This window comes from Montipora foliosa, chromosome 12, assembly GCF_036669935.1.
Source record: "Montipora foliosa isolate CH-2021 chromosome 12, ASM3666993v2, whole genome shotgun sequence".
NCBI lineage: Eukaryota > Metazoa > Cnidaria > Anthozoa > Scleractinia > Acroporidae > Montipora > Montipora foliosa.
Window position 1 is genome coordinate 25562991 of NC_090880.1, and position 23437 is coordinate 25586427.

General features: G+C 39.8%; 1 protein-coding gene, 1 long non-coding RNA gene and 1 pseudogene across 2 annotated transcripts; 2 read left to right on the top strand and 1 right to left on the bottom strand.

Moving 5' to 3' along the window:
* Positions 1-1167: 1167 nt before the first annotated feature.
* LOC137979064 (uncharacterized) lies at positions 1168-3544 on the bottom strand. The gene is made up of 2 exons (XR_011118254.1): positions 3326-3544; positions 1168-2758 (listed from the first exon to the last, which is right to left on the bottom strand). It is a non-coding gene; the product is annotated as an uncharacterized lncRNA (long non-coding RNA).
* Positions 3545-5723: 2179 nt separating this feature from the next.
* Positions 5724-12791, top strand: LOC137978626 (monocarboxylate transporter 10-like). Its single transcript, XM_068825633.1, has 4 exons — positions 5724-5948; positions 7595-8211; positions 9424-9793; positions 12318-12791. Exons 1-4 carry the CDS (start codon positions 5744-5746, stop codon positions 12500-12502), a joined length of 1377 nt encoding a protein of 458 aa, XP_068681734.1. The 5' UTR covers positions 5724-5743; the 3' UTR covers positions 12503-12791.
* Positions 12792-12864: 73 nt separating this feature from the next.
* Positions 12865-23437, top strand: part of LOC137978624 (monocarboxylate transporter 2-like) — a 22567-nt pseudogene continuing 11994 nt past the window's right edge.

Here is a 23437-nt window from a genome sequence, read left to right on the forward strand (position 1 = left end):
CTTTTTTTTTTTCAAAATTAAGTTGTTAAAATTGTCATTCAAGTGGTCCATAGAGGAAAATTTATTAAGACCGAGGGGAAAATTTAGAAATGTATTTCAGTCGTTCAAAAATAAATTTTAAAGTGAATTTAGCAGTAATAATGACCATGTCATAGCACCTCATATTGGGTACACTAGAAAGGAAACCTTTTAGTTGCAATTATATATTGTTATAGTTGTTCCAAGCAAAATGCCAATTGTTTGCTTCCCTCCAAATTATAGAAATAAACACAGATTAGGTTAACTCTGAATAGCCAAAACAACAACATTCTAAGTTGAGAATTTGATTCAGAAATCCAGCTTACTAGCAGGGAGAATTTTACTGTAACAAAATATTACTTAACTGCTAATAAGGCACTTTCACCACATTGACAACAAAAATACTTAATCAGGAATTGATTTTATTTTCTAGCAATAAAACAGCAGGAGGATATAAAATTAGGTATCTTCAAAGTTTAGAAAACTTGTTGAAGGTGATTCAGTGCCACCCTCCAAAACGTTTCACAAATTTCATGCTGGCCTACTGAGGACAACAAATTATTTAACCTCTCTTTGCGGACTCTGGTTGCAACACAACTGCTTCAATAATTTTAATCCCCTTGCATTAGATTTAACTTTAAAAAAACCATAACTTCGTATAATTTTCTGTAATAATTGTTCAAAGACATTGAGCAAAAGCATACAAAGCTACATTTGAAAGGTGCATAATCCCATGTTGCAGTTTTCTGGATAAGACTTCACAGAAATAACTCCTGTTACCTTTCCATATGTAAAGAGGTCCCATGATTTATGAGTCAATGAGTCAATGAGACACACAGTCAATATTATATATTAGCAATAATTTATTGATTAAGCCTAAGCCCTTGTTTCAGTGATCAGGCCTAAGCAGGGTTAGGTTAAATTTAGCTTTCATTTTATGGGTTAGGGTAACTGCACTAACTCATTGACTCATGACTCATTGACTCATAAATCATATGTAAAAAATAAAATGTATTTCAACATTAGATGCAATTTAGCAATTGCTGTAAATAATAGTAATCATTCCTACCATTTCAAAGGATGAATAAATTAAAGTTGAATGCAGTAAGTGTCAGAAGTAAAAAAAAGTGGTCCAATTTATTTAAGCTGTAATCAATTTCCATCCTTGCTTTAGTCCCTGGATAGTGTTAAACAATGGTGGTGAAGTGAACAAACTACCCCAAGGGGGATTCCCTTGCAAAAATGACAGGGGTTCTTGTTGTTCCTTTTTGGAGAAAAATTTGTGGTTTTGTACTGCTTATGATACTGAGACCAAACAGCTGGCAGAGTTGCTGCAGTCATTTAAGGCTATCAATCTGAAAAATGAATGGAACTGTAGAACAATTTGATAAGAGAGCAACTAACGTTTACTTATGAATTATAAAATGCCAGTCATTTGTCAATTTAGAACTGGTTCCTCTAAGGGGTCAGATTTCTTTAGCCTACATCCACAAAACAAGATTCTGTTACCTTTAAGGACCCCTCCTGAGCAAACTGCATCCTCATGTTTCGATTCTCACTGATTTAATGACTTTAATGATATTATGCAAATTTGTTCTACAATAATACTCAAATACCATAAAAGTATTTTTAACCTAACTTTTGCAAAGTTTTCTCCTTGAGCCACCAGCTTCAACTTTGATACTTTGTTCTAAAAGCCAATGCAGTTGTATAGCAATGGTGGAGGTGATGATTAAACACTTTGTTTTTGTGCAAATGAAGAAAAAGAAAGTCAAAGTAACGATGGAATTTAACCCTTTCACCCCTAAACCGGCCATACTTGGTATTTTACTCTGTCTAAAGCCAGAGTATTTTGCTCTGTCTAACACCAGATGATTTTACTCGTCAATGGGGAACCCCATGGAGTCAACAGTCTTACAGTACTTCTCAACATAAAGAAAATGAATTCTGTGGACTTGAACATTCCCAAATAGAAATGCTGTGTATTCCAAATATGGTTGCGTGAACTCTTCAAGATTTACCTGCTTCAGGAACTTCAAATTAATGAATATTTTGAATATTTTTCCTGAACTCCTGCAAACTTTGTGCACTTTTTAATGGTTTGCCCTTCAAAAAAGTAACATTCAGAAATAATGCAAATACAACTGAGGCTGTTTTGCATTATCTACAAGACAAGACAACAATATCCTTTATTCAAACACAATCAATATTAAAGCAATAACACATGCTTGTGGGGTCATGTGCTAACTATAATAAAGATACACTACAGGACATAAAAGCTTAAAACTAACTACAGTATGTGACAGACATAGGATATCTACACATAAGAAATGAGAAAAATAAATCAATTGCTATCCAAAAGATCATATTGCAAATACACCAAAAGGTAACGCTTGATTGACAACTTCCTTGTGCAAAATGGTAGAGCATGTTTGAAGTCCAGCAGGACCAAGATGAGAAGTTATGATAAAAACTCTAAACATATTTTTTACCAAAATTATTTTACTACCATCAACCCCAATGAGACCTTATGCATGGGACACTGTTTCTAGCTGCAGCTCCAAATCACATAATATATTAATAAATTTTGCCACAAGAAAAGAGCAAACATGTGGGGTGTAAGCAAAAAACGTCCAAGGCAATAAAGCTTCCTTTCAGCCTTTTCAGGAACAACTATCCACTGTCAACCATACTTGACTCAAAACAGAATTTCCTTCATCCAACAACACATGACAGTCCCCTAAAACCAAAATTACATCATTAATTAAAGCTTCCAGAAAACAATAGTCCAAAAAAACCTGAATCTATAGATACCTATATACATCTGTACCTACAAGTCTGTTCTTCCAAACATTATTTTAACTAACATGGATTTTGATAACTCAAATTAATTGCAAATCCATAACTTGGTAACTACCGTACTTGAACGCAAGGATCGTTGAGTTGTGACTGCTAAAAAGTATAATAACTTAGACATTCACCAGAAAAGGGAATATAAATGACCTTAAAAGCAGCTATTTAAAATATTTGATACTAGGGTTACGTTCCCAATGAGACAATCACATTCAAAATCAAATTCATATCTGATCGAATCATTGATCATTCATGTAGAGGTGCCGATCGTAAGGTGTAACGCAGAAAAAAATAACCTTCACGTTGAACAATATTGCCATTTCCCTGCCACCTGGTACAAGCCAATTCACACATGAACGGAAACCTTAGGAATCCTCCTTTCTGCACATTACAGTAACTTTTTGTACCCGGTGGCAACAAACTTTCCACATTAAAAATTGCGCAAAAAACTCACCTGTTTCGCAGCTCTTTTCCCACGAAATAAAATTTTCCAGGAGCAAATTTTCCGAGAATGCTGGTTGGATTGGACTTTCAAACGACTTACACAACATAGACGTTCTCTAAGAATACATTCCACTTGAAACTGGCGTTAAAACTAGCCTTGATCGCTCTAAAAAGAACGGAAACCAACAAGCTACCTATTCTCAACCGGCAGCCATTTTTCTGTTCTTCTCGGGAATGCTTTTTTCACGAGAGCCAATGGTAGTCCCGGAAACGCGTCACGTGGGATATCGCGCGACTCATGCGCAGACATTTTTCGCCAGTGAAAGCGTTGCTGTGCAAATGCACTCGACTTCGTTGAGCCCCACATGGATGACCGCGAAACAATGGAAATGTTGAGCTGTGTTGAGCGAAAAGTTTGACCAGTTTCAAATTTGACTCAACAAGACGCAACAACGCTCAACACCTCTTAACAGGGTGTTCAAATGCGCTCAACTTGTTGAGCTCAACATGTTGAGAGCTTGTACAGTGGGCAAATCCAGTGCATTTGCACGCGGCTTAGAAGAGAATCAAGGGCCGCATTTTGTACAGCGGCTTTTTTAAAAATTAATATATCTTTAAATATTGTGTATTTAGTGATGTGCCTGTATATGCTATGTATTTAATTTTAGCTGTAAATGTAACGCCTGGAAGATATTAGCTCTTGTAGTTATTCTGAAATTCGAGACGAAATAAACTTAACCATGTGTGTATGTTTACCTTTAGCAGGGCGCGTGCGTAGACTTTGTAATCTGCGACTCCAGTGTTTACCATATGACAGATAAAATGAATATAAGAGCATGCACGAGACAATGCCCCAGGGCCTGGTAAAGCGTTTGGCAGTGCTTAAGAAATGCAGAAACAAATTTGACTGCTTAGTGTACGAAATGCTTTTTTATAAGAGCGTTAAAGCCAAATCTCAACGTGCAATCAGATAGCATTTTTATAATCTTTTTATAATCTTCGCACCCTCTTATGTTAATTCTTCGCGCCAAAATCGCTTTAAATGTTGCAATTTGCATGAATTTTTTATATTTTCTTTTATAATGGCGTCGTGACTGCTCCGAAACAACGGATTTTATCGTTCGTTTTTACAGTTTTACGTTTTAAAATGACTTTTCTCTTGAATATATAGGCGATCGAAATCTTACGCTAAATTGTAATGTCAAGGGCGGTCTGGAGCTGTGAGTAGGTGTGGGATTTATCTCATATGGTTTAGGGGCCGACATATCTCTCCCTTAATGCCGTACCGGGAGGCGAGGTCGGTAGCGTCCAAAAGCGATCGCACCGGCCGAAATTCGAAATCCCGGGGATGACTCGTTGATTTCGTACGACGCTCCAGCGCCTCGTCTGGACCTGGGAATGTTCGATTAACAACCTTTTCTGGCTTAACCACTAGACTACTACATTGGTAACCGCCAGAATATGTCAATATTTTTTTCTTCCGAATGCCGCTGTAAACGTGTATCATCACCCGGTAAGAAACAAGTTTTAAACGGGGGAAAATGTCGGTTACCAAAACTCGAGAGAAAGCTATAAAAACCATTTTAAAATCAAGCACTAGACTTAGGACGCGTTCGATTGACGCTATTTCGGAATAAGAATGAGTGGAGTGATGATTAAAACGGTATGTTTGGCGCGTTTAGAATAGCATTTTAGCACATGTTTGACAGTTTTAATATAAATCTCAGTAAAAACGAAGGATTTCTAACTAAGGGCGCGTTCGATTGACCCTATTCCGGAATAGGAATACATGGAATAGGAGTTAGAAATCCTTCGTTTTTACGGTGATTCACATTAAAATTATCAAACAGTTGCTAAAATGCTATTTTAAACATATATTATTATCCTTGCAGCTTCGAAATGCGCCAAACATACCGTTTTAATCATCACTCCCCATATTCTTATTCCGGAATAGGCTCAATCGAACTCGCCCTTACATTCCATGTATTCCTATTCCGGAATGCAGTCAATCGAACGTACCCTTAAACACCATTCAGCAATGATTTTATATATATTAATTAGTGATGGTAAATAATTGGTACAACTGTCAGCCAGTTGATCTTTATTGCCGGGTTAACAGTTCCTTCACTTTGAAGCCATGGGTGCTCTGGGTGTTCAAATCCTGTCCGGGAATGCAACTTTTACTTCTTTCTTTTCATCTGCTACCACAAGTCCTGGGACAGAGTAATCTAAAGTGACCATAACAGTCAATCCAGGGAAAATTAGGAATTGTCGATAATCGTAATTTCAGAGGTAGAGCGAGCGGAAAATTTCCGAAATTTCCGGAAGTTAGCTCCACCCCAGACCCTTTCTTCTGTTGTGTACCGTTTCCTAACCGCTGGAGGTCTTGGTACGATATTATGGCTCAGCAAAAAATGGATCCAAAAAAATGACGAACTGGATACACACGCAGTGCGTGTCTCTGAGCTCTTTATATCGTCGAGTTTGTCGAAAAGAAGTTGACAGCCCTTGGTCATGGCTGGTGTGTCTCTGCTCGACCATCATCGTTGCTATGGTCTTCGGGGTGTTGTTAAATTTTGGAATTTTGTTTCCAGTACTTATGGATTATTTTCAAGAAACCCGTGAAAGAACAGGTGAGTTGAATCTGCGGATTTACATGTAAGCTTTATAATACATCAGTAGCACACCACCCACATTCAAAGGCTGAAGTGAACGATTTGTAGCCTCCCCTTGCAGGCGACCGGAGATAGATATTCCAAAACACAGAAAACAACTCGTGAAGTTCATTCTATTACTTTTCTGTTTCATGCTTCATCATTCGGGGAGCAGAAATAGCAATCACTTTCCACCAATGTGAAAATTTGGCTTTATCAAGTAAGTTGACAAAGAGTCAGAGGCTGTACTTCGCCAACTAATGCGTGCTCGGGGAGTGGGGAATTTGACCTTTGCCTGCGTGGGGTCTCCGAGCATTTACCCTCCCAACCATGATACATTTCACAGAAGACAGGCCACAACACTGGGAACTACATGCCCTACTCTTTACGACAAGTGTGCGGGTTCTTTTATGTCCCACAGGATTATGAACATTGAAGGGTTGTGAGACGGGACCTCCGGCTTATCGTCCTTATCCGAGAAGACTAGAGAGTCTAACCATTTGCAGATGTAATTACAAAGGCAGCGCTTTCTCCTCAGTTATTTAAAGACCCTGAGTGTTGGTCCGGGGATGTTGACGTTTTGAGTTAATCAGTGCATAACAGGGTTCTCCTTATCAGGCGGGAACTGTTAAAATTCACCGCTTGTAAGAGCACTTATTACCGCCTGCAAATTCTCAGAAGTCGCTTATCCTTTGCAGAATGTCCAACATTAACCAATTGCTTTACCAGTTTGAAAAGGTGCCATACCTGTTGCGCTGAAAACTAGGGAGAACCCTGGCATAAGCGTTTAATTTTAAATTTTTCCACTCAAGATTCGCTTGACCACAATAACCTTAGTTGTCCAAAACTGCCTTTGTTTCACAACAAACTTTAACCCATTGACCCCTCTGATTTTACTCTTGACTAACGCCAGACGATTCCTACTTGTTAATGGGCTCTGTCCTAGGACATTTGAGGTGTGAATGGGTTAATACCAAACAAAATGTCACACAATGCAACTGAGAATTGCAACCGTGACAAGATCAATTAATGAGCCTGTAAGCATTATATGAGTTGGATGGGCTGATTAAACAGTCTGGCTCGTTATGCTGAGATCCCGGCACCGTGGGTAAAAACATCAATTGATGACTAGTTTGTGGTTTATTAGTAACCTGATTAGTGGGCCTGCAGCCCACTTACATGTATATTTTGGATACACTAGGATTCCAGCTGATTGGGGTCCTATTGACAGGACTGACCCACGAGTTGATTAATAGTAGCTCATGAGGTTGCATAAGTGTGAAAATAGTCCAGCAAAATGCTGAAGAAATAGGCAGAATCATTTGACACATTCTGCTTGGAGCCATTTCAAAAGCAATGACTTACCGCCATAAATGTTTGACCCAAATCTAGTGGGCTCACCAGGGGTTAGCTTGCTGCATGTAATACCCAGCTGAACCCAAGCCAACCTGGCTTGATAACCTGACCAGCCTGGCTGACGATTTGAAAATTTTTGGAGAGCGGCTGCATTGCTAAAATAACTATCGTTCAAGCTACTTTGTAATGCTGAAAAGAATCATCGCTTGCCAATCCTTTCCTTCAAAACTGCATTCGACATCACTAATAACAACGTTTTTGTTCTGCAGCATGGGTTGGTTCCGTTGGCATTGCTTGTACGTTTATCCTTGGTCCTTTAAGCAGTGTGATAACCAATCGTCTTGGCTGTCGTCGAACTGCCTTTCTTGGTGCTCTGCTATGCATTGGCAGTCTTTTGCTCTCACCCCTGGCTTCACAAATTACTCTTTTGTATGTGACCTACAGTGTTCTATTTGGGTTTGGGAGCAGCTGCCTGTTTGTCTCATGTTATGTGATAACGTCCCAGTACTTTCGCAAGAAGCGAGCAGTAGCTACTGGTATAGTTGCATCAGGAACTGGAATCGGAGTATTTGCTTTAGCACCAATTCTTCAATCCTTGTTGAATGTCTTTGATTGGCAAAACACATACCGTATAACTGCTGGTATTTTCTCAATTGTGTGCTTTTTATGTTTGACCTTTGACCCTGCTGTACAAAAGAAGGCAGCTACCAGAACAGAAATGGTTTATAATCAAGTTGAAACAGCAGACAAAAAACCAGTGGAGAGAAGAGCTGATATACCAAAGAAGTTGCTCAATTTGTCGATTTTTAAAAATAAAGTTTTCGTTGTGGGAACTCTTTCCTTCACCCTAGCTGCTTTGGGACACCATACACCAAGACTTCACTTGGTAAGAATGCATTTACTGCACTAAAGGTTGAATGTCTATAATAATATTACTTTGAAATTGTTTTGGTGTAGCTTTGCCTCCTCTGTTCAATTGTGGACTCAGTATCATACAGTGGCATGATGTGTGACCCTGTTTCCAAGACTTAGTATAGTTGCAGCTGTACATGTAGATGTTACTAGAATAAGTGGGAGTTGACTTCAATGCATTGACTCCTGTACTGCCCCACCCCCCACCCCCCCCTATCCCCATTGGTGAGTAAAATTGTGTGGCATTAGACAGAGCAAAATCTAGTAAGTCTCACTCCAAGGGGTCAGTGGGTTAATAAAGAACTGAGAATTGTCTATCAAAAATGCCATGGCATCAATGATTGCAATTTCATGTCTAGAAGGCCACACGTACCAGTTGTGTATTCGGTTGACCAAACTAGCAGTTATTTGTCCTACAGCCAAGATGGTGAGAGGAATAACACAACAAGCTTTATTTCCCTCTTGGTCATATAGAAATATGTGCTGTACGAAAGTATTATCTATTATGGAAATTCAGAGAGGGACCTGGCTACCTAGAAAAACTGGAAAGTTATCCCATTTCCACCTGAGAGGGAGACTCATGGATTTTACTCCGTGTAACACCAGACAAATGTACTTGTCCGTGGGGGCCCCTTTAGGGGTGATTGGGTTAAAAATGGCAGGTAGCCAGATTGGTAATATATAACACAAGTGTAGGTCAGTACACACACCTACAACACAGAACACACACACAGTGAGTGCTAAGAAAATACCACACTAGAACGATAATGCTACATGTATAGCAATAACTGTAATGCTATAGAGGCATGGGGCTATCCCTGAGATGACACCTCAAACTGTTTTGTACTATTCTACTTTTGATAGAATTTTGACAATGCAAAGCAGTAATATTATTTGTATTATTGGCTCAGGAATTAAGGCCTGTGCCTCGCACAAGCTCGGTTGTGAGTCAAACAAGTTATGGTTTTTGTTAAATTTTGCCGCATACCAAACTGGAATTCAAATTAAAGGAAAAAGAGAAGAATCTTTTGAAATTAGGTGAAAAGATTTACCGTATCTCAACAAAGAAAAATATTCACATTTTTTTTTTGTCAAGGATTGTAGTCTGAAACAATGCAGACAGAATAAAAAAATATATGGTGACATGACATTTTTTAATTTAAAAAATCTGCTTTTTTGTCTGTAGGTCAAATTCTCAAAGGATCTTAATGTATCAGCTGATGCTGCATCAGAGCTGTTTATTTACATTGGTATCACCACATTTGTGGCCCGATTACTCAGCGGAATTCTGAATAACGTACCCTGTGTAAATCCCATTCATGTCTACATGTTGGGCCTCGTTTTAGATGGCTCATCTGTGGTCTTTCTCTCCCAGGCCAAAAATTATGTTTATCTAGTGGTCTTTTCTATTTTCTATGGCTTGGCCGATGGTCTTTCAATTGGCTCTTTCAACTTAATCATACTTAACTGTGTGGAACCAAGCAAGAGGGCTTCAGCATTTGGTATGAGTGGGCTGTTCTATGGGACTACCATTGCCACAGGCCCTCCACTTGCAGGTACTGTGCTAAATATTGAGTTTAATAGGGGCTATGTAATGTTACTTTAGGGTGATTAGGGGAAATCTTTAGTTAATCACAAGGTTAAAACTCGAACATGGTAATGTGGAATTCCTTTACTGATAAAAGTATCGCAACATCACAAGCAAGATGATTCTGAGCAAAAACGACCTTTATCCATGGTATTTGCCATAAACTTGAAAAACACTGGGCTGACCTTTTCCAGAGTACCCACATGCAATCCATTTCAATCTTGTCCATTTGTGTTCACCCATGCTTCTCTTTTCTTTTGCTGTATTTCTTTTATGTTGTTCAACACTTTTGAGTGGTTATTGCAATGTTTCATTCTACATTTTGGGCATTTTGGGTGTCATGAAATTACGTCATTTTCATGACATAGCCCCTTTAAATATTAAAATTAGGAAGATCTTTGCAGTTAGGTAGATAAGCAACTTTTAAGTTAGTCAGCTGAGAGATGGTCAGTGGCAATTAACCAGCTCTCAGCTGGTTCAGTTGGAAGAGCAAGTGCAGTGCAAATCACATGAGGTCATCAAATTACAAAATCAAAGCTGCAAGGTTTTGTGATTTTTTTATTGATACCAGGTAAAAAAAAAAATAACTTAGAAGTAAATCTTTTCACCAGTCTTGTGCCCTGCAGCGTTTGTCGTTTTGAGAATACAGCATTTTGAATTTTTAAATTTTTGCTTTGCGTGACACCAAGACAGTAGCTGAGATAAAGCTGTATGGTGCAAAAAAAAAAAACAGTTTCTCCTTTTGATTTTTGGCAAATAACCAGTAAGCATTACAAGCTGTAGAAGACTCGTTTATGCTTATTTAGTTCATCTCACATACAAAACGAGAAGGCTTTTGTCGCAAACTGAGCTCCTGATGTTTTGTTAATTCGAGGCTGCTGTTCCCTCCAAGGAACACCAACGTGGCGTCTCTGTACAAAGCTCTGTAAAATTGAGTGACATCTTTTTGGCAAATAAATCAGAAACGATGCACCAAAAAGACTTAAGACTTGGAGGAGTTATTTATGTATTAGTCTTTTATAACATTTTATTCTCTTTTTTTATTGGGTAACGGTGAAAACAGATGCCCGCTCTCCTCAATGTTTTCCACATTGGTGGAAAGCAAATGCTCTCGCAGTTTGTATAAATAAGCTGGAGTAAAATTTTTCAGATGAACAAAATTGCACTAGCCGTTCGACTGGTGCGATTTATAGTCTGAAAAATGTACAAGTGCTTATTTACACCAAATTACCCAAGAAATCATGTGATTACTCATTAATAATATACGTAATAAAAGGAAGGCAGAAAATAAAGCAAGGGATATTTTGGCAACGTGCGCTTTATTTTTCTATGAAGTTCATTCAACTGATTGGTTGAAGCAGATTCCAACGTTTGTCAAATTCAAACTTTTACAATTTTTTCATGTCTGTTATTGGCTTACTAAGCTTTCCAGTTTGAGGGAGATTGGGTGCCACTACAGTTACGAAAGCCAAACGAGGGCCAGAGCTTTGGTCGGTTTTTCCTGAGTGTGACACCATTTGGTGCTTGCCTCATAGATCCCTACCCCATCATAGGTTCTTATGTGGCCAATTATAGACCCCATCTTAATCATTCCTGGACAAATGTATTTATCACGATCCCTACTTTGTCACTTTTGTTCAAACGAAGAGTCCATTACCAATACTGTAGTAATTTGGGGTTTGTCCCCATCAGCGCTAGAAAAGTGGCTATTTTCAAACCAAGTTTTGCGGGAAAATAAACAATTAGTCTTACGCACTCGCTTTTTGTGCGTTTAAACGTTGTTTAAATGCGTTTAAAACGATAGAAAACGCGTTTTTAAAATTCACCTTAGCCCCACTTTCCCTAAATAAGGTCACAATTTTCCCGCAAAACTTGGTTCAAAAATAGACACTTTTCTGACGCTGATAGGGACTATGCCAATTTGAGTAAATCTTACCCTTGGAGTTACCTTGGTGATGGACTCTTGAATATGGGTAGAAAACTAGCACTTCAAATTACCCTTTAACAGTTAAGTCTGTTGAAATATAAGTGCTACACGGCCAACGTTTGCAAAAACGTCACCCTACCTTGTACTTGTACATATTCGTTGCGGTGACATTGACATCTTAAATCCCCACGACCTGCTCCCGTCTGACCTTGTAGCTCAGCCAATAGAGTAACGTTGATCTAACCCGACGTCATAGTTCCTAACGCTGCAAAGGCGACCGACTCTCTATTCTCATGTGCGTGATTGACTACCCCCCTCTCCGTGCCAAGATAACGTTGGCCAGTTATGCATAGCTGTTGTAGTTCGTTTTGTCCCAAGTCGTTTTGCTGCATGTGTCTTTAAACACGTTTTCCGGCAAGATAACAAAAAGCAAAACGATTGTGAAGTTTGGTGACTTGAAATATCTTCTTAGTGAAACGACTAAGCGATTCGACTTCGATGTATAGCGAAACGACCATAAACTGCAAACAAATCATCATACCTTAGATTCTTTTTCTTTTTTCAGGTTTTATGACGGATCGTCTAAACACTTACATCCCGTCTTTCATCTTCGCTGCTGCGGTGGAATTTGTAGGAGCAGCGATGATTTTATTTCTTATTTGCGACAAAAAGCGCGATTTACACAAGCACGCAGAGTTTGAAGAGACTCATCTACCCGACGAGCATTTTGAGCTGGGAGAAAAACTGTAGCCAAATACAAACCTTCATTGAAGCTTGACCTAGGAGATGTAAATCTCAGAACACGCCCTCGCTAATAGTCACACTGCTCAAGACATTTCATCTTTTCCACTCGACGTCATTCATTCAAGCCGAATACAAATACGGGCAAAGCAAGAGAGGCATACCCCATACACATAGCAAACATGCAACCTTGAATCTTTAGGTTTAAATAAGAAAGATGAAATGTGGCTTATGCTTATCCATCGTATTCGTATTCTCTCCATCGTACTTTATCATTATGATTCTTTAGTAATTTGTCATAGTAAACTATTCATATTTTTGACGGGGGGGGGGGGGGTGGGGTTAGGGGAGAGCTTTCTTGCAGGCTTGAAAAAAATTGATGGGTTGATCACTGCAAAACTGTGCACTATCGCCGCCATTGGTCTTGATTAGTCTAAGAAATTAAGTAGTAATTTTTGGAGCACTGCAGGACTGATCTAAAAACGTGAAGACGACTTCATAAGATATTAAAATAATTTGGGTGGCGAAGTTCAGTCTTCGTCCCAATTATTTGGAGAAATTTCTACTTTGCAAAAGTGCATATGCATGTTGTAAAGGTGGTTTGCAACCAATCTCTAGCGACGCAGATAATGCTGCAATGTACAATTGCTGGTGGACGAACAAAAGGAGCTAATAAGAGAAACTCCCCACTAACGATAAAGGCTGGTTTTCACTAGCGTCGCAGTGGGAGTCGTAAGAGCGCTTATGACCCTAGTGGAAGGGAAAGATCGGAGTCGTAAGCGGAGTCACGAGCTCGACGGAGTAGGAGTCGGAAAAATCTGAACGATCCCATTTTCTTACGACTCCGCTTATGACTCCGTCGCTTATGATCCGGTAAAAACTAGATTGTCGGAAGGAGGAGCGGAGGAACCAATCAATGCTCGATTCCAAGCATTGTGGTTGGTTTAATCTTCCGCTTCTCCTTCCGACTCTGACCGCGCACCGGTGGCTCAGTTGTTTGAGCAGTTGGTTGTCACGCGGGAGGTCGCGGGTTGTTTGCGCAGTTGGTTGTCACGCGGGAGGTCGCGGGTTCGGACCCCGGCCGGATCAATACTCAGGATCGTAAAATAACTGATTAGACAGTGCTTCCTTTGTACTCTCATTTGCAAATGGTTATACTTTCAGCTAGGCCCCGTCTTGCAAATATCTTCTATGTTCATAAGTTCCCTGTGGGACGTTCAAGAACCCAAGCACTATTCGAGAAGAGTAGGGGATATAGTCCCCGGTGTTGTGGCTGTCCTGTTCTCTCCAGCAGAAGTGGCCGGCTTGGCGGTGATGTCTCTAAAAGGGCTTGTGGTGTAGGAGGCCACCTAAGCAGAAATGGCCACAAGTCAAAAAAGGGCCTTTGTCGAATGCTGGAACATGTAGATAAATGCAGTTTTCACTGGATCGTAAGCTCCTTCTCCGTCGCTAGTGAAAACCAGCCTTTATTTATTTATTTATTATGATTTCGGCAAGAATACATCTGTGAGCGAATGTGGAAATGAGTAAAAGTGCCAGGGAAAGTCTATAAGGCCCCGTTTACAAGCAGGTAGGGTAACCCTAGTGCTAGGTTACCCTACCTTGCTTGTAAACAGGGCCTAAAAGGGTCTGAGACCCCATACAAGATAGACCACCGTACTAACTAATATATATAATTACACTACATTACAATAGGGAAGTATATAATACACGGCTACAGTGGAAAGCCCAGTCCAATAGATAATTAAATAAATACTATAGGAATACGATAATAAATTACCCTGGATTCCAGAGGTTATTTTCTCGCTATGAAAAGAGCGAGTGAAAAGAGCGAGTCGCTCTTTTCATAGCGAGAAAATAAATGGCTAGTAGAGAAGAAGTTTCTCACTGCTGTTTCTTCTCTACTAGCCATTTATATTTTTTCAAACAAATTTAACTAGGTCTGTTTATTTTCATTTATTTTTTCATTGTCATTACTTTCCTTATTTGGTATTAGTCTTCGTGTTTAAACTCAATTGTACTTTAGGTAACCGTTACTTCTGAAGATGTATGTTGGAGCATACGAAACGTCCAGTTCATAAAAAGTTTTACAACATGCGTTGTCTTGTTATGTTTATAACCGCAGTTTGTTTGTTATTTTTACTCAAGTTGAAATGGCCGAAGAATAAGAGTGTCTACGATAAGATAATAATTGACAAATCACAGACTTCTGATCAGGATATCCCTAACTGACTCCTCTTAAAATTTTTTAATACTGTTGAAATAGCTATATTTAAAAGTGTTCGTTCTTGCATAGTTCTTCTTTAGTGTGAAGTCACCCTTTCTTCGTAGCATGTACAAATGATCAGATTCTTTGAAAAACTGGACATAATTGGATTAACCCTAGGAGTCCACGTAGAAGCCCCCACTTTTAATAATACATGTAGATTGCAGAAAGATTGGGTAAAATCTACAATGTACCAGGAAAAAAGTTCGGTTTTCATGACGGAAGCGTGCAGAGAATCAGTGACGAGTTTTTCCGTCGGAAAGTGTTATACTGTATCAATTCGTTGACCCTTTGCTCCAGTGTTTTTGCCTGAACTGCTGGCCTGAACTCACCACGGGGACGCAAAGACCTATCATTGTCACCTTGTCACTCGTAATTTGTTTTTTTTTCCTTTCGCGTGGTACAAGCCTTGGTTGACTGGTTTTCTTTATAGGCCTGAGTTTTCGGTCGGTATTCCATGGGCGCAGTAGAGAGCAACATGCCGTACATGCTGGCCCGCGTTTCCTTTGCAGGAGTTGCAGCGATATAAAGAATGTTTATTCTTGTGGCGGCTTACTTCGAAAAATCGGGCACATTCACATGCAAATATGTGGAAGGGTATTCCACATTTTGTTTAAAGTATCGAAAAACTGAGAGTTTAAGTCAAGATTGAGTTATAAAAACACTCAGGCACGTCCGCGAGGTCTGGCCATTGGCCATTGTCTTGTCAGAATCTTCAATAGTAACGCAACTCTAGACTGACGTGACAAGAGATCTAATGTAAGGTAAGGAGCCTTGGTTGTGGAGGGCTTTGTTTTGTTGTCAATGGCTCTCCCGAAGTGTAGAAAACAAGTGGATAGTCCTTGGTCATGGCTTGTTTGTTTCTCTTCGACCGTAATTATCGCCATTACTCTAGGCACTGCGCTAAATTTTGGAATCCTCTTTCCAGTGCTGATGGATTATTTTCAAGAGACTCGTGAACGTACAGGCAAGTAAACATTCCATGCACGTAAGATTAATGTGGTTATTTGACCCGGCCTCCTGATATATTTTTAGTCAAGTCGCTGAGTTGATTTTCTGGCTACAGCAAACTTAATTCGACGTTTATTCCTCGAAATTTTGTTTTCAAATATTGTGGTCTGTGAAAATTAGCTTAACCAGTAATCATGCCGTCATCATTCAACCGGTCTTGATCAAAGAACCAGAATTCCATGGCGACTGAAACAGTTTGTGATGTTACAACGGCCGAGACAACTTCGCCAACTGCAATCGACTTTTGCCGTTAACTTGAAGGAGAAAAGACATTAGACTCACTTCTATTTTACAAAAGAATGAAATTGACAGCTACATTCTTGGGCACTCCAAATGAAGATCACCCTCCCTCCTAATTTTTTAAATGATGAAAAAAATGGGGACACATGCCTTGCGCGTGAATACATAATTCAGTTTTGGTAGGAGGGTACTAATTTTTCATTTTTTCTGTCCAGGATTGCAGATGCACTTTATTGTTGTCAAAACAGTCTGCTGTTTGTTTCAGGGAAAAATAAATTTTTGTAAAGAGCTGCATTGTATCCATCATCAGGATGCTACTGTTATGTACCAGTCAAATTGAAGCTTCAACATCCCACCCCCGGGCATATCCCGGGCATTTGACTCCTTTTCCTTCCCGGGGGGAGGGAATTTGATCATCTTAGTCTTCCCAGGGGCGGGGCATTTGATCACCACTCTTAGGAGGTGGCAAAGTTGATCCCCAGCCTCGATTTCATGTCACCTTTCCGCGTGAGTTGATAATTCACGGTGGCGACAAATTTAGATCGATGCATTCAAAGGTAAAGATTCCGCAGTCGTGGCTGATTGGTTGAAAAGCAAAGGCCCACACAAACTTTGTTTGGTATTTGAAGGTATTAAGAACCAATTTATATTATCTTTGTATATAAAAAGAGATTTAATTGTATTTACAAATGTAAACAATAATTCAATACAATACTGGGGTCGCCGGATATGATTTATAGAGGTCAATTGCATTGACCGACCCGGTGTATTAATCAGATTTATGAATATTTTAATACATTTGCGACGATTGATATTTAGGTGTATAAATAATGGATGAATGTATGGAATGTATTTAAGTGTCGTTGCATGAAACTCCGTAAAACCAGTGCATTCAGTTTATAAAAATCTGGTAAATTTCCCAGGAGTGGGGGCATTTGATCACCTGAAATGGAACTATGATGAGGCATTTGAACAGCTTTTTGGCTCGGGGAGGGGGTTATTTGAACAAAAAATTTCCAAAAATTCAAATGCCCCGGGGGTTGCCTGGGGGGGGGGGGATGTTGAAGCTTTACTTTGACTGGTACATTATGAGGGCTCTTGGGTATTATATATGCACAAACTAAAGGAGCAAATTATGGATGTAACCCCATACACAATAGAGCTTCACCTCTACTCATTGAGTGAATTAAGAGATTGCAAAGAGTATCACTGTATCTAAGTACTAGTTATTACCCAGGGCTGGGTGCAGACTGCAGTCTGGGTAATAAGCCACTTACGTCCAGAAGTTAGTGTGTGTAATAGGACTAGGTGCTGTCCAATTTGGAAATAATTGGATTTGAAAAATTCTGAAGACTGCCAAATTGGAAAAGGTCCCAGTGCAAGTTCAATTTGGAATGCAGGCTCATCCAATTTGGCAGTGGGAGGAATTTTTTAATCCAATTATTTCCAAATTGGACAAGCATGTAGTCCTGTTACCTATTAATTACATAGCTCTCACTGTTAACGGCGATTAGTTTTACAGTCAAACCAAGTGAAGCGTACCCCTTAAGATTGCATTAATGAAGTGATTATTTAAAACTTGAACCCGCTAGTCGTTTCAAGAATGCAATAATGAATTGATTATTCGAATATTGAACTCACTCGCTCGATCCAAGAATACGGCTAAATTCGCTAACGGCTTCCGTTTTCGAAAAATCAATTCACTGTTGCAACTAGTAGGTTTCAAACCTACTAGTCTTTTCTAGAATGCAATACTGAATCGATTTTTCGGAAACGGAACCCGTTAGCTGTATTCTTGGATCGAACGAGCGAGTTCAATATTCGAATAATCAATTCATTATTGCATTCTTGAAACGACTAGCGGGTTCAAGTTTCAAATAATCAGTTCATTAATGCAATCTTGAGGGGTACGCTTCACTTGGTTTGACTGTAAACATCTGAGAGAAACCACTGTCCTGCGAGTGAAATTGTCACTTCCAGTGTCCATTCTGTGGCTCAACAGTGTCGCGTGAGCTGCAACCTGATTGGCTATTACTCCGTTCTTTTATTATCTTGACACTTGGTTGGTTCATGGAAAGTATCCAGATTGTTCTCAAATTGGACGGTCTGTTCAAAGCTGAAGTAAACATTCCAGCAAAAACTATCCAATATATTTTAAATTTAGGCAGTTGGAAAAAATTACCAGTAACAAAAGATAGATTTGTTGGCAATATTGGATTTTGATGCTGCTATATAATTACGCACCTAATTAGATGCATGCCAAATTTTTACATCATTTTACGTCTAAGCCTTTGCTACCTATTTCAAACAATAATTCAAGGTTAAAGGTTAGCATTATTTTTAGCTTAGGATAAATGCAGCTGTTTATCCTCTATGCGAGGAGCAGCATTTTGCGGAGACGTTATTGTCTGTATATCGAGACACGAGTAATGTCAAAGTTGTGGAGAGGAACGAGGGGACACTTCTCACCCTTGTTGAAATCTTCATGCATCTAATTGGGGGCATTTCTGGACATATCTGTAATCAGCCAGAAAATTGCCTTTAACCCTTTCATTTGTGAGAACGAGAATTACCGGTATAGATACGTAATGCCGGGCGATTTTTACTCGTTGTTGGGAGCCCCCCGGGGATTAATGGGTTAACAACATCTACGTCAACTCAAAAACTATACCTCCTTTAACGCTTTTTCAGTCCTGAGAGTGAGACTAAAGGATTTTACTCTGTCTAGAGCCAGCTGGTTTTACTCATTAACGGGGAGAACTTAAAGGCCCACCTTCAACCGAAAGGCTTTGCGTGCCGTAGAACAATTTTTATACATGAAAATCCAGCCAAGGCTGAAATTTATCCAATCAGATCGCTGTGATAAGCAATGCGAATTTCCATAACAAAAACAAACTGTCGAAAAGCCTGTCGGTTGAAGGTGGGCCTTTAAGGGATGAATGGGTGAAATTAGTTGATATCCTAATCCACTCTTTTTCTTTGTTCTCCAGCATGGGTTGGATCCATTGGGCTCTCTTTGATTTTTGCCCTTGGCCCTCTAACCGGTATGCTAGTAAATAGATTTGGCTTTCGTTTGACCACTATTTTTGGTGGTTTATCCTGCATCTGTGGCCTGTCACTTTCATCTCTTGCATCTAATATCGTCATCATGTATGCGACTTATGGCGTCCTGTTTGGATTAGGAGGCAGCTGCTTGTTTGTGTCTTGTTATGTGGTAACATCACAGTACTTCGAAAAGAGGCGGTCTATAGCTACTGGTATCATTGCATCAGGAAGTGGAATTGGCGTTATTGCTGCGGTACCAATCCTTCGAGGATTGCTTTAAAACTCCTTTGGATGGAAAAAGACTTATGGTGTAATGGCAGGAATTTTTTCGGTGGCTTGTATACTTGGTATCACTTTTGATCCTTCTGTCTTACAAAAGAAACAGCTTGAATTTAATCAGGAAAATCCAGAATCAGATGGTGTAGATGAACAAGAGGGGGGATTGATCAAAAAACCAAAACAATGTTTTGTTGACTTTTCTGCTCTTAAAGAAAAAATGTTTGTAGTGTTGACTGTCTGTCACATGTTGAACAACTTAGGACATAACACTCCACGATTGCATCTGGTAAGAGTTCAATTTGTTCTGCGCATCAGCAGTTAATATTCCTAGGGAATAACTTAATTTGCCCCAGGCCTCCACGCGTTGACCGGCTTGCCATTGACTGACACGTCAGTGTAATACGCTTCGCTTCGCTTCGCCCGTTGTTCTTTCGAGTCGTTGTTCACCCTCCCTCCCACCCTTGGGGTCTACTCGAGCCCCTTTGCCTCTCGTTTTCATTAAAGATGCCCAAACAGATTCTCTGATTTGTTTCCTGTGTGTGTTGCAAGAGGGGTGTGACGGGGGATAATTTAACATTTACATGCCACAATATGAAATGTGTCACCCCTACCCTGTTCCCTCCATTAACCCATTAACTCCTGGGAATGAGACTCAGCAGATTTTACTCTGTATAATGCCAGAAGATTTACTAGTTAGCTGGGGACATCCTGGGGTGCCTAAGTTGTGAACTGGTTAACATGGGCGTTCATCATTGCCTTCCCTCTTCAGCATCCTTCATGCCTCCTCTGTTTCTGTTTTCTCCTTCATTACCTCACAAGTTACATTGAGTTCCACGTTAGGGATAACCTCAATGACTGGCTAAGTTAGTGGCAAATTAAATGGTTAGTTTCTTACGTCAGTCCACTAAATATAATATGAACTTTTTGCGTTGTAAGGAAAGAGCTTTTCACTTTCACTAATAGTGCAAACCTCGGTCTTGATTCATTTATGATGGAAACGCTTGATATTGGTTTCCCACGGTTATTAGACAATAAACTATCAAGAAAATAATACACCACAATACAGCCAGCTCAACGTTAATGGTAAGTCTTCCCTCTCGGTTCAACTGAATCATATTTTCTCACCTGGTCTCTTAGGTCTTTATAGTCTAATTTTCAGCACCTTGTTTCTTTATCTTTTCACCCATTGATGAGTAAAATCGTCTGGCATTAGACAGAGTAAAATTCGTTAAGTCTCACTCCTAGGACAGGGGAGACATAAGGGGACATACAGTGACATGAGTGGATGCAGTCTTCCCCCCCAGTCCAATTGGGTTAAGGAAAGCGTGGTAAAATGGGAACCACAACATACCAGCCCTCAAACTCCATCCATATGAGATGACGTGCACTGGAATGGATTTTTCCTTGCCATTTTGACGGGTCAGTCTTGAATGGTACCATTCTCAAAATTCCTCATAATTATTAAGTTTCTGTTTTTAACTTGCCACAATTTCCTTGGTAGGTAAAGTTCTCAGAAGATCTCCTTGTATCTGCTGACGCAGCCTCAAGGCTCTTTATTTACATTGGCACCACCACATTCATTGGCCGATTGCTGAGCGGTTTCATGTGCAACCTACGTTGTGTGAATCCACTTTATGTGTACATGTTTGGCCTTGTTGTGGATGGCTCTTCACAAGTTTATCTTTCTCAGGCCAAAACATACACAGATCTTGTAGTATTTTCCTTCCTCTATGGATTGGCAGATGGTGTTGTTTTTGGTACTTTTTACATTTGTATACTAAACTCTGTAGAAGCCAGTAGAAAAGCAGCAGCATTTGGATTGAGTGCTCTTTGTTATTCACCTCTCATTGCAACTGGTCCAGCATTAGCAGGTAGGTCATGTTAGAATATTATTATTAAATTTTAATTACTTGGAAACTTGATATCATAGGTATAGATTAAGTCACTTGGAAGTTTTGAGAGCTCTTACAGCTGACGCTTATCACGGCTTTGAGAGCACCGTGAGGAAGCATCAGATACAGTGTAGTATTCTTTTCCCCTTCCCTTAGCCAAGGACGGATTAATAGCCCTTGCAGTATGTGCCAGATAACCATTTATACATCTGGGTCATTAGAGCATTAGTGTGAGGCAAAGTTGCTTCTCCAATAATTTTCTGTTAGAGTTCACTTTTGATAGAGACGTGCCTTACGCCTGGTTCCTCTGTCGTATCTGCGCGTGCCAACATTAATAATCTTCGTATTTGCATTATTATCTCTTTTATTACAATGATTATTTTATTAGCATCTCTCATTCGTTACATGTCTCTAAAGTATTTAATATTTATTTGATTATTATTGACCCATAAAACTTGATAATCGGACTGTGCCAGAACCCATAACATCCGTTCAAAATCATGTTCCCATTTAACCCATTGACTCGTAAGTGTGGGACTTGATAGATTTTACTGTGTCTAACACAAGACAATTTTACTCGTTAGTGGGGGCGGTCCAGGGTGGTTCAGGTGTCAGGTGTCATTCCCAGGGTCTTGAAATATTAAACTGAAAACATAGCAGTGCACTCCCTGGTAAATCTATCTACATTTGTACAAATCATTTGACCTTCAAGTCTTCTCAGACAATGACTGTAAACCATGGGACCCATATCACAACTTTTTTTCATTAAACTCTGTTGACATTAAAGAACCCACACGCTATTTGCAAGGAGTAGGGCAAGGTGTTTCTGTTGTCCAGGGGCCACTTTTCCCATACGGTGTTGTTTTCTCTGAAACCTCTTCCCCCTCCCACTCACACTTCTGTGATCCATACCAAAACCTAGTCAATCCCCACACACACTTTCAAACGTACTCCGTGGCCCCTGGTGTGGGTCTGTTCCACATGGGCCACACTATACTCTTAATGACATTAACCTTGACCTTTAACCTTGTATATTCAAATTATGTGTTCTTACAGGTTTCATGACAGATCATCTCCACTCCTACATTCCTTCATTTATTCTAGCCGCAGTTGTAGCATATGTAGCTGCAGCATTGCTTCTTATTCTCATCTTCAACAAAAAACAGACACAGGACTTTGAAACTGTGGATATCAGAAATGATGAAAATGTTGAGTGCAAAGGAAGGATGCTGTGGGAGACGAGCTTGTGAGACCTGTAAGAGATGGCTTTCAATTGAGTTTGTCAAGACTAAACTAAGGCAGTTCTTGGGACAATCACATTAGACCCAGCCATCAAATAACCGATCTTATCATATGGGCTGTACAGCCCTCCGTGGGGGCGGGCGGGTTGCTCGACTGGCTTAGAAGGGGACTGCTAAGCAGTCTACGTTCGTGTGAATTGCGGTCATTTCGCCCGAAGCCAATTCACCCGAAATGAAACACCGCCTATGTACCCCATGATGATCGCCTCCGGCAGGAAATCCTTACTTTCTGAGCACAATTCACTACTTGCACAAATCACTACTTGCACAAATCTCATAATACACCTCTTTTCCCACCCCCCCCCCCCAAAAAAAAAAAAAAAAAAAATTCCCTAGGCCAAGAGGTTTTCTCTTGCATAGGCATTGTTTTCGATTTCCCTTGGGAGTAAAAGAGGTGTATTATGGGATTGTTCAAGTTGTGAATGGTCTCTCAAAGTCCATTGCAGCAGCACCACCCTTTATTGGACGAACCGGTTTTCAGTTCCGGGGCGAATGGGCTGTCGGGCGGAACGACAGGCAAGCCGCAAACCTTTCGTTAGCATTTGTATTTTGCCATTTGTTACGAATATCAAGTTGTAAATCCCAAATAATATAGTAAAAGTGATTATAAAGATGAATCCCAATGATTTGGTTGCCATCAGTATTTTCGCTGTATCTCTTGCTCAAAGTAGGGAAAGCTTCCCACGAGAACTTGATTTTTTTTTTTTAGCACGGGTAGATAAAGCTAATTTTAGAACTCTGTTGTGGATTTCGTTCGATGCTTCAGTGCAATCTGTAAATTTCTGGAAAATAGTATGTCTGTTTATTCTTCAGCTGAATGTGATAGTGTCAACTATTTTGTCCCTATACTTGACTGCTAGCTGACCTCGTCTTTATCAAAATATGGAAATATTTAGCTCTTCGAAGTCCG

Bases quoted from the DNA above. Each gene is read 5' to 3' on its own strand.
- LOC137978626 (XM_068825633.1), top strand. From the start codon at position 5,744: ATGACGAACTGGATACACACGCAGTGCGTGTCTCTGAGCTCTTTATAT. The intron at 8,212-9,423 runs GTAAGAATGCAT...TTTTGTCTGTAG, and splicing joins ATACACCAAGACTTCACTTG to GTCAAATTCTCAAAGGATCT. The intron at 9,794-12,317 runs GTACTGTGCTAA...TTCTTTTTTCAG, and splicing joins CACAGGCCCTCCACTTGCAG to GTTTTATGACGGATCGTCTA.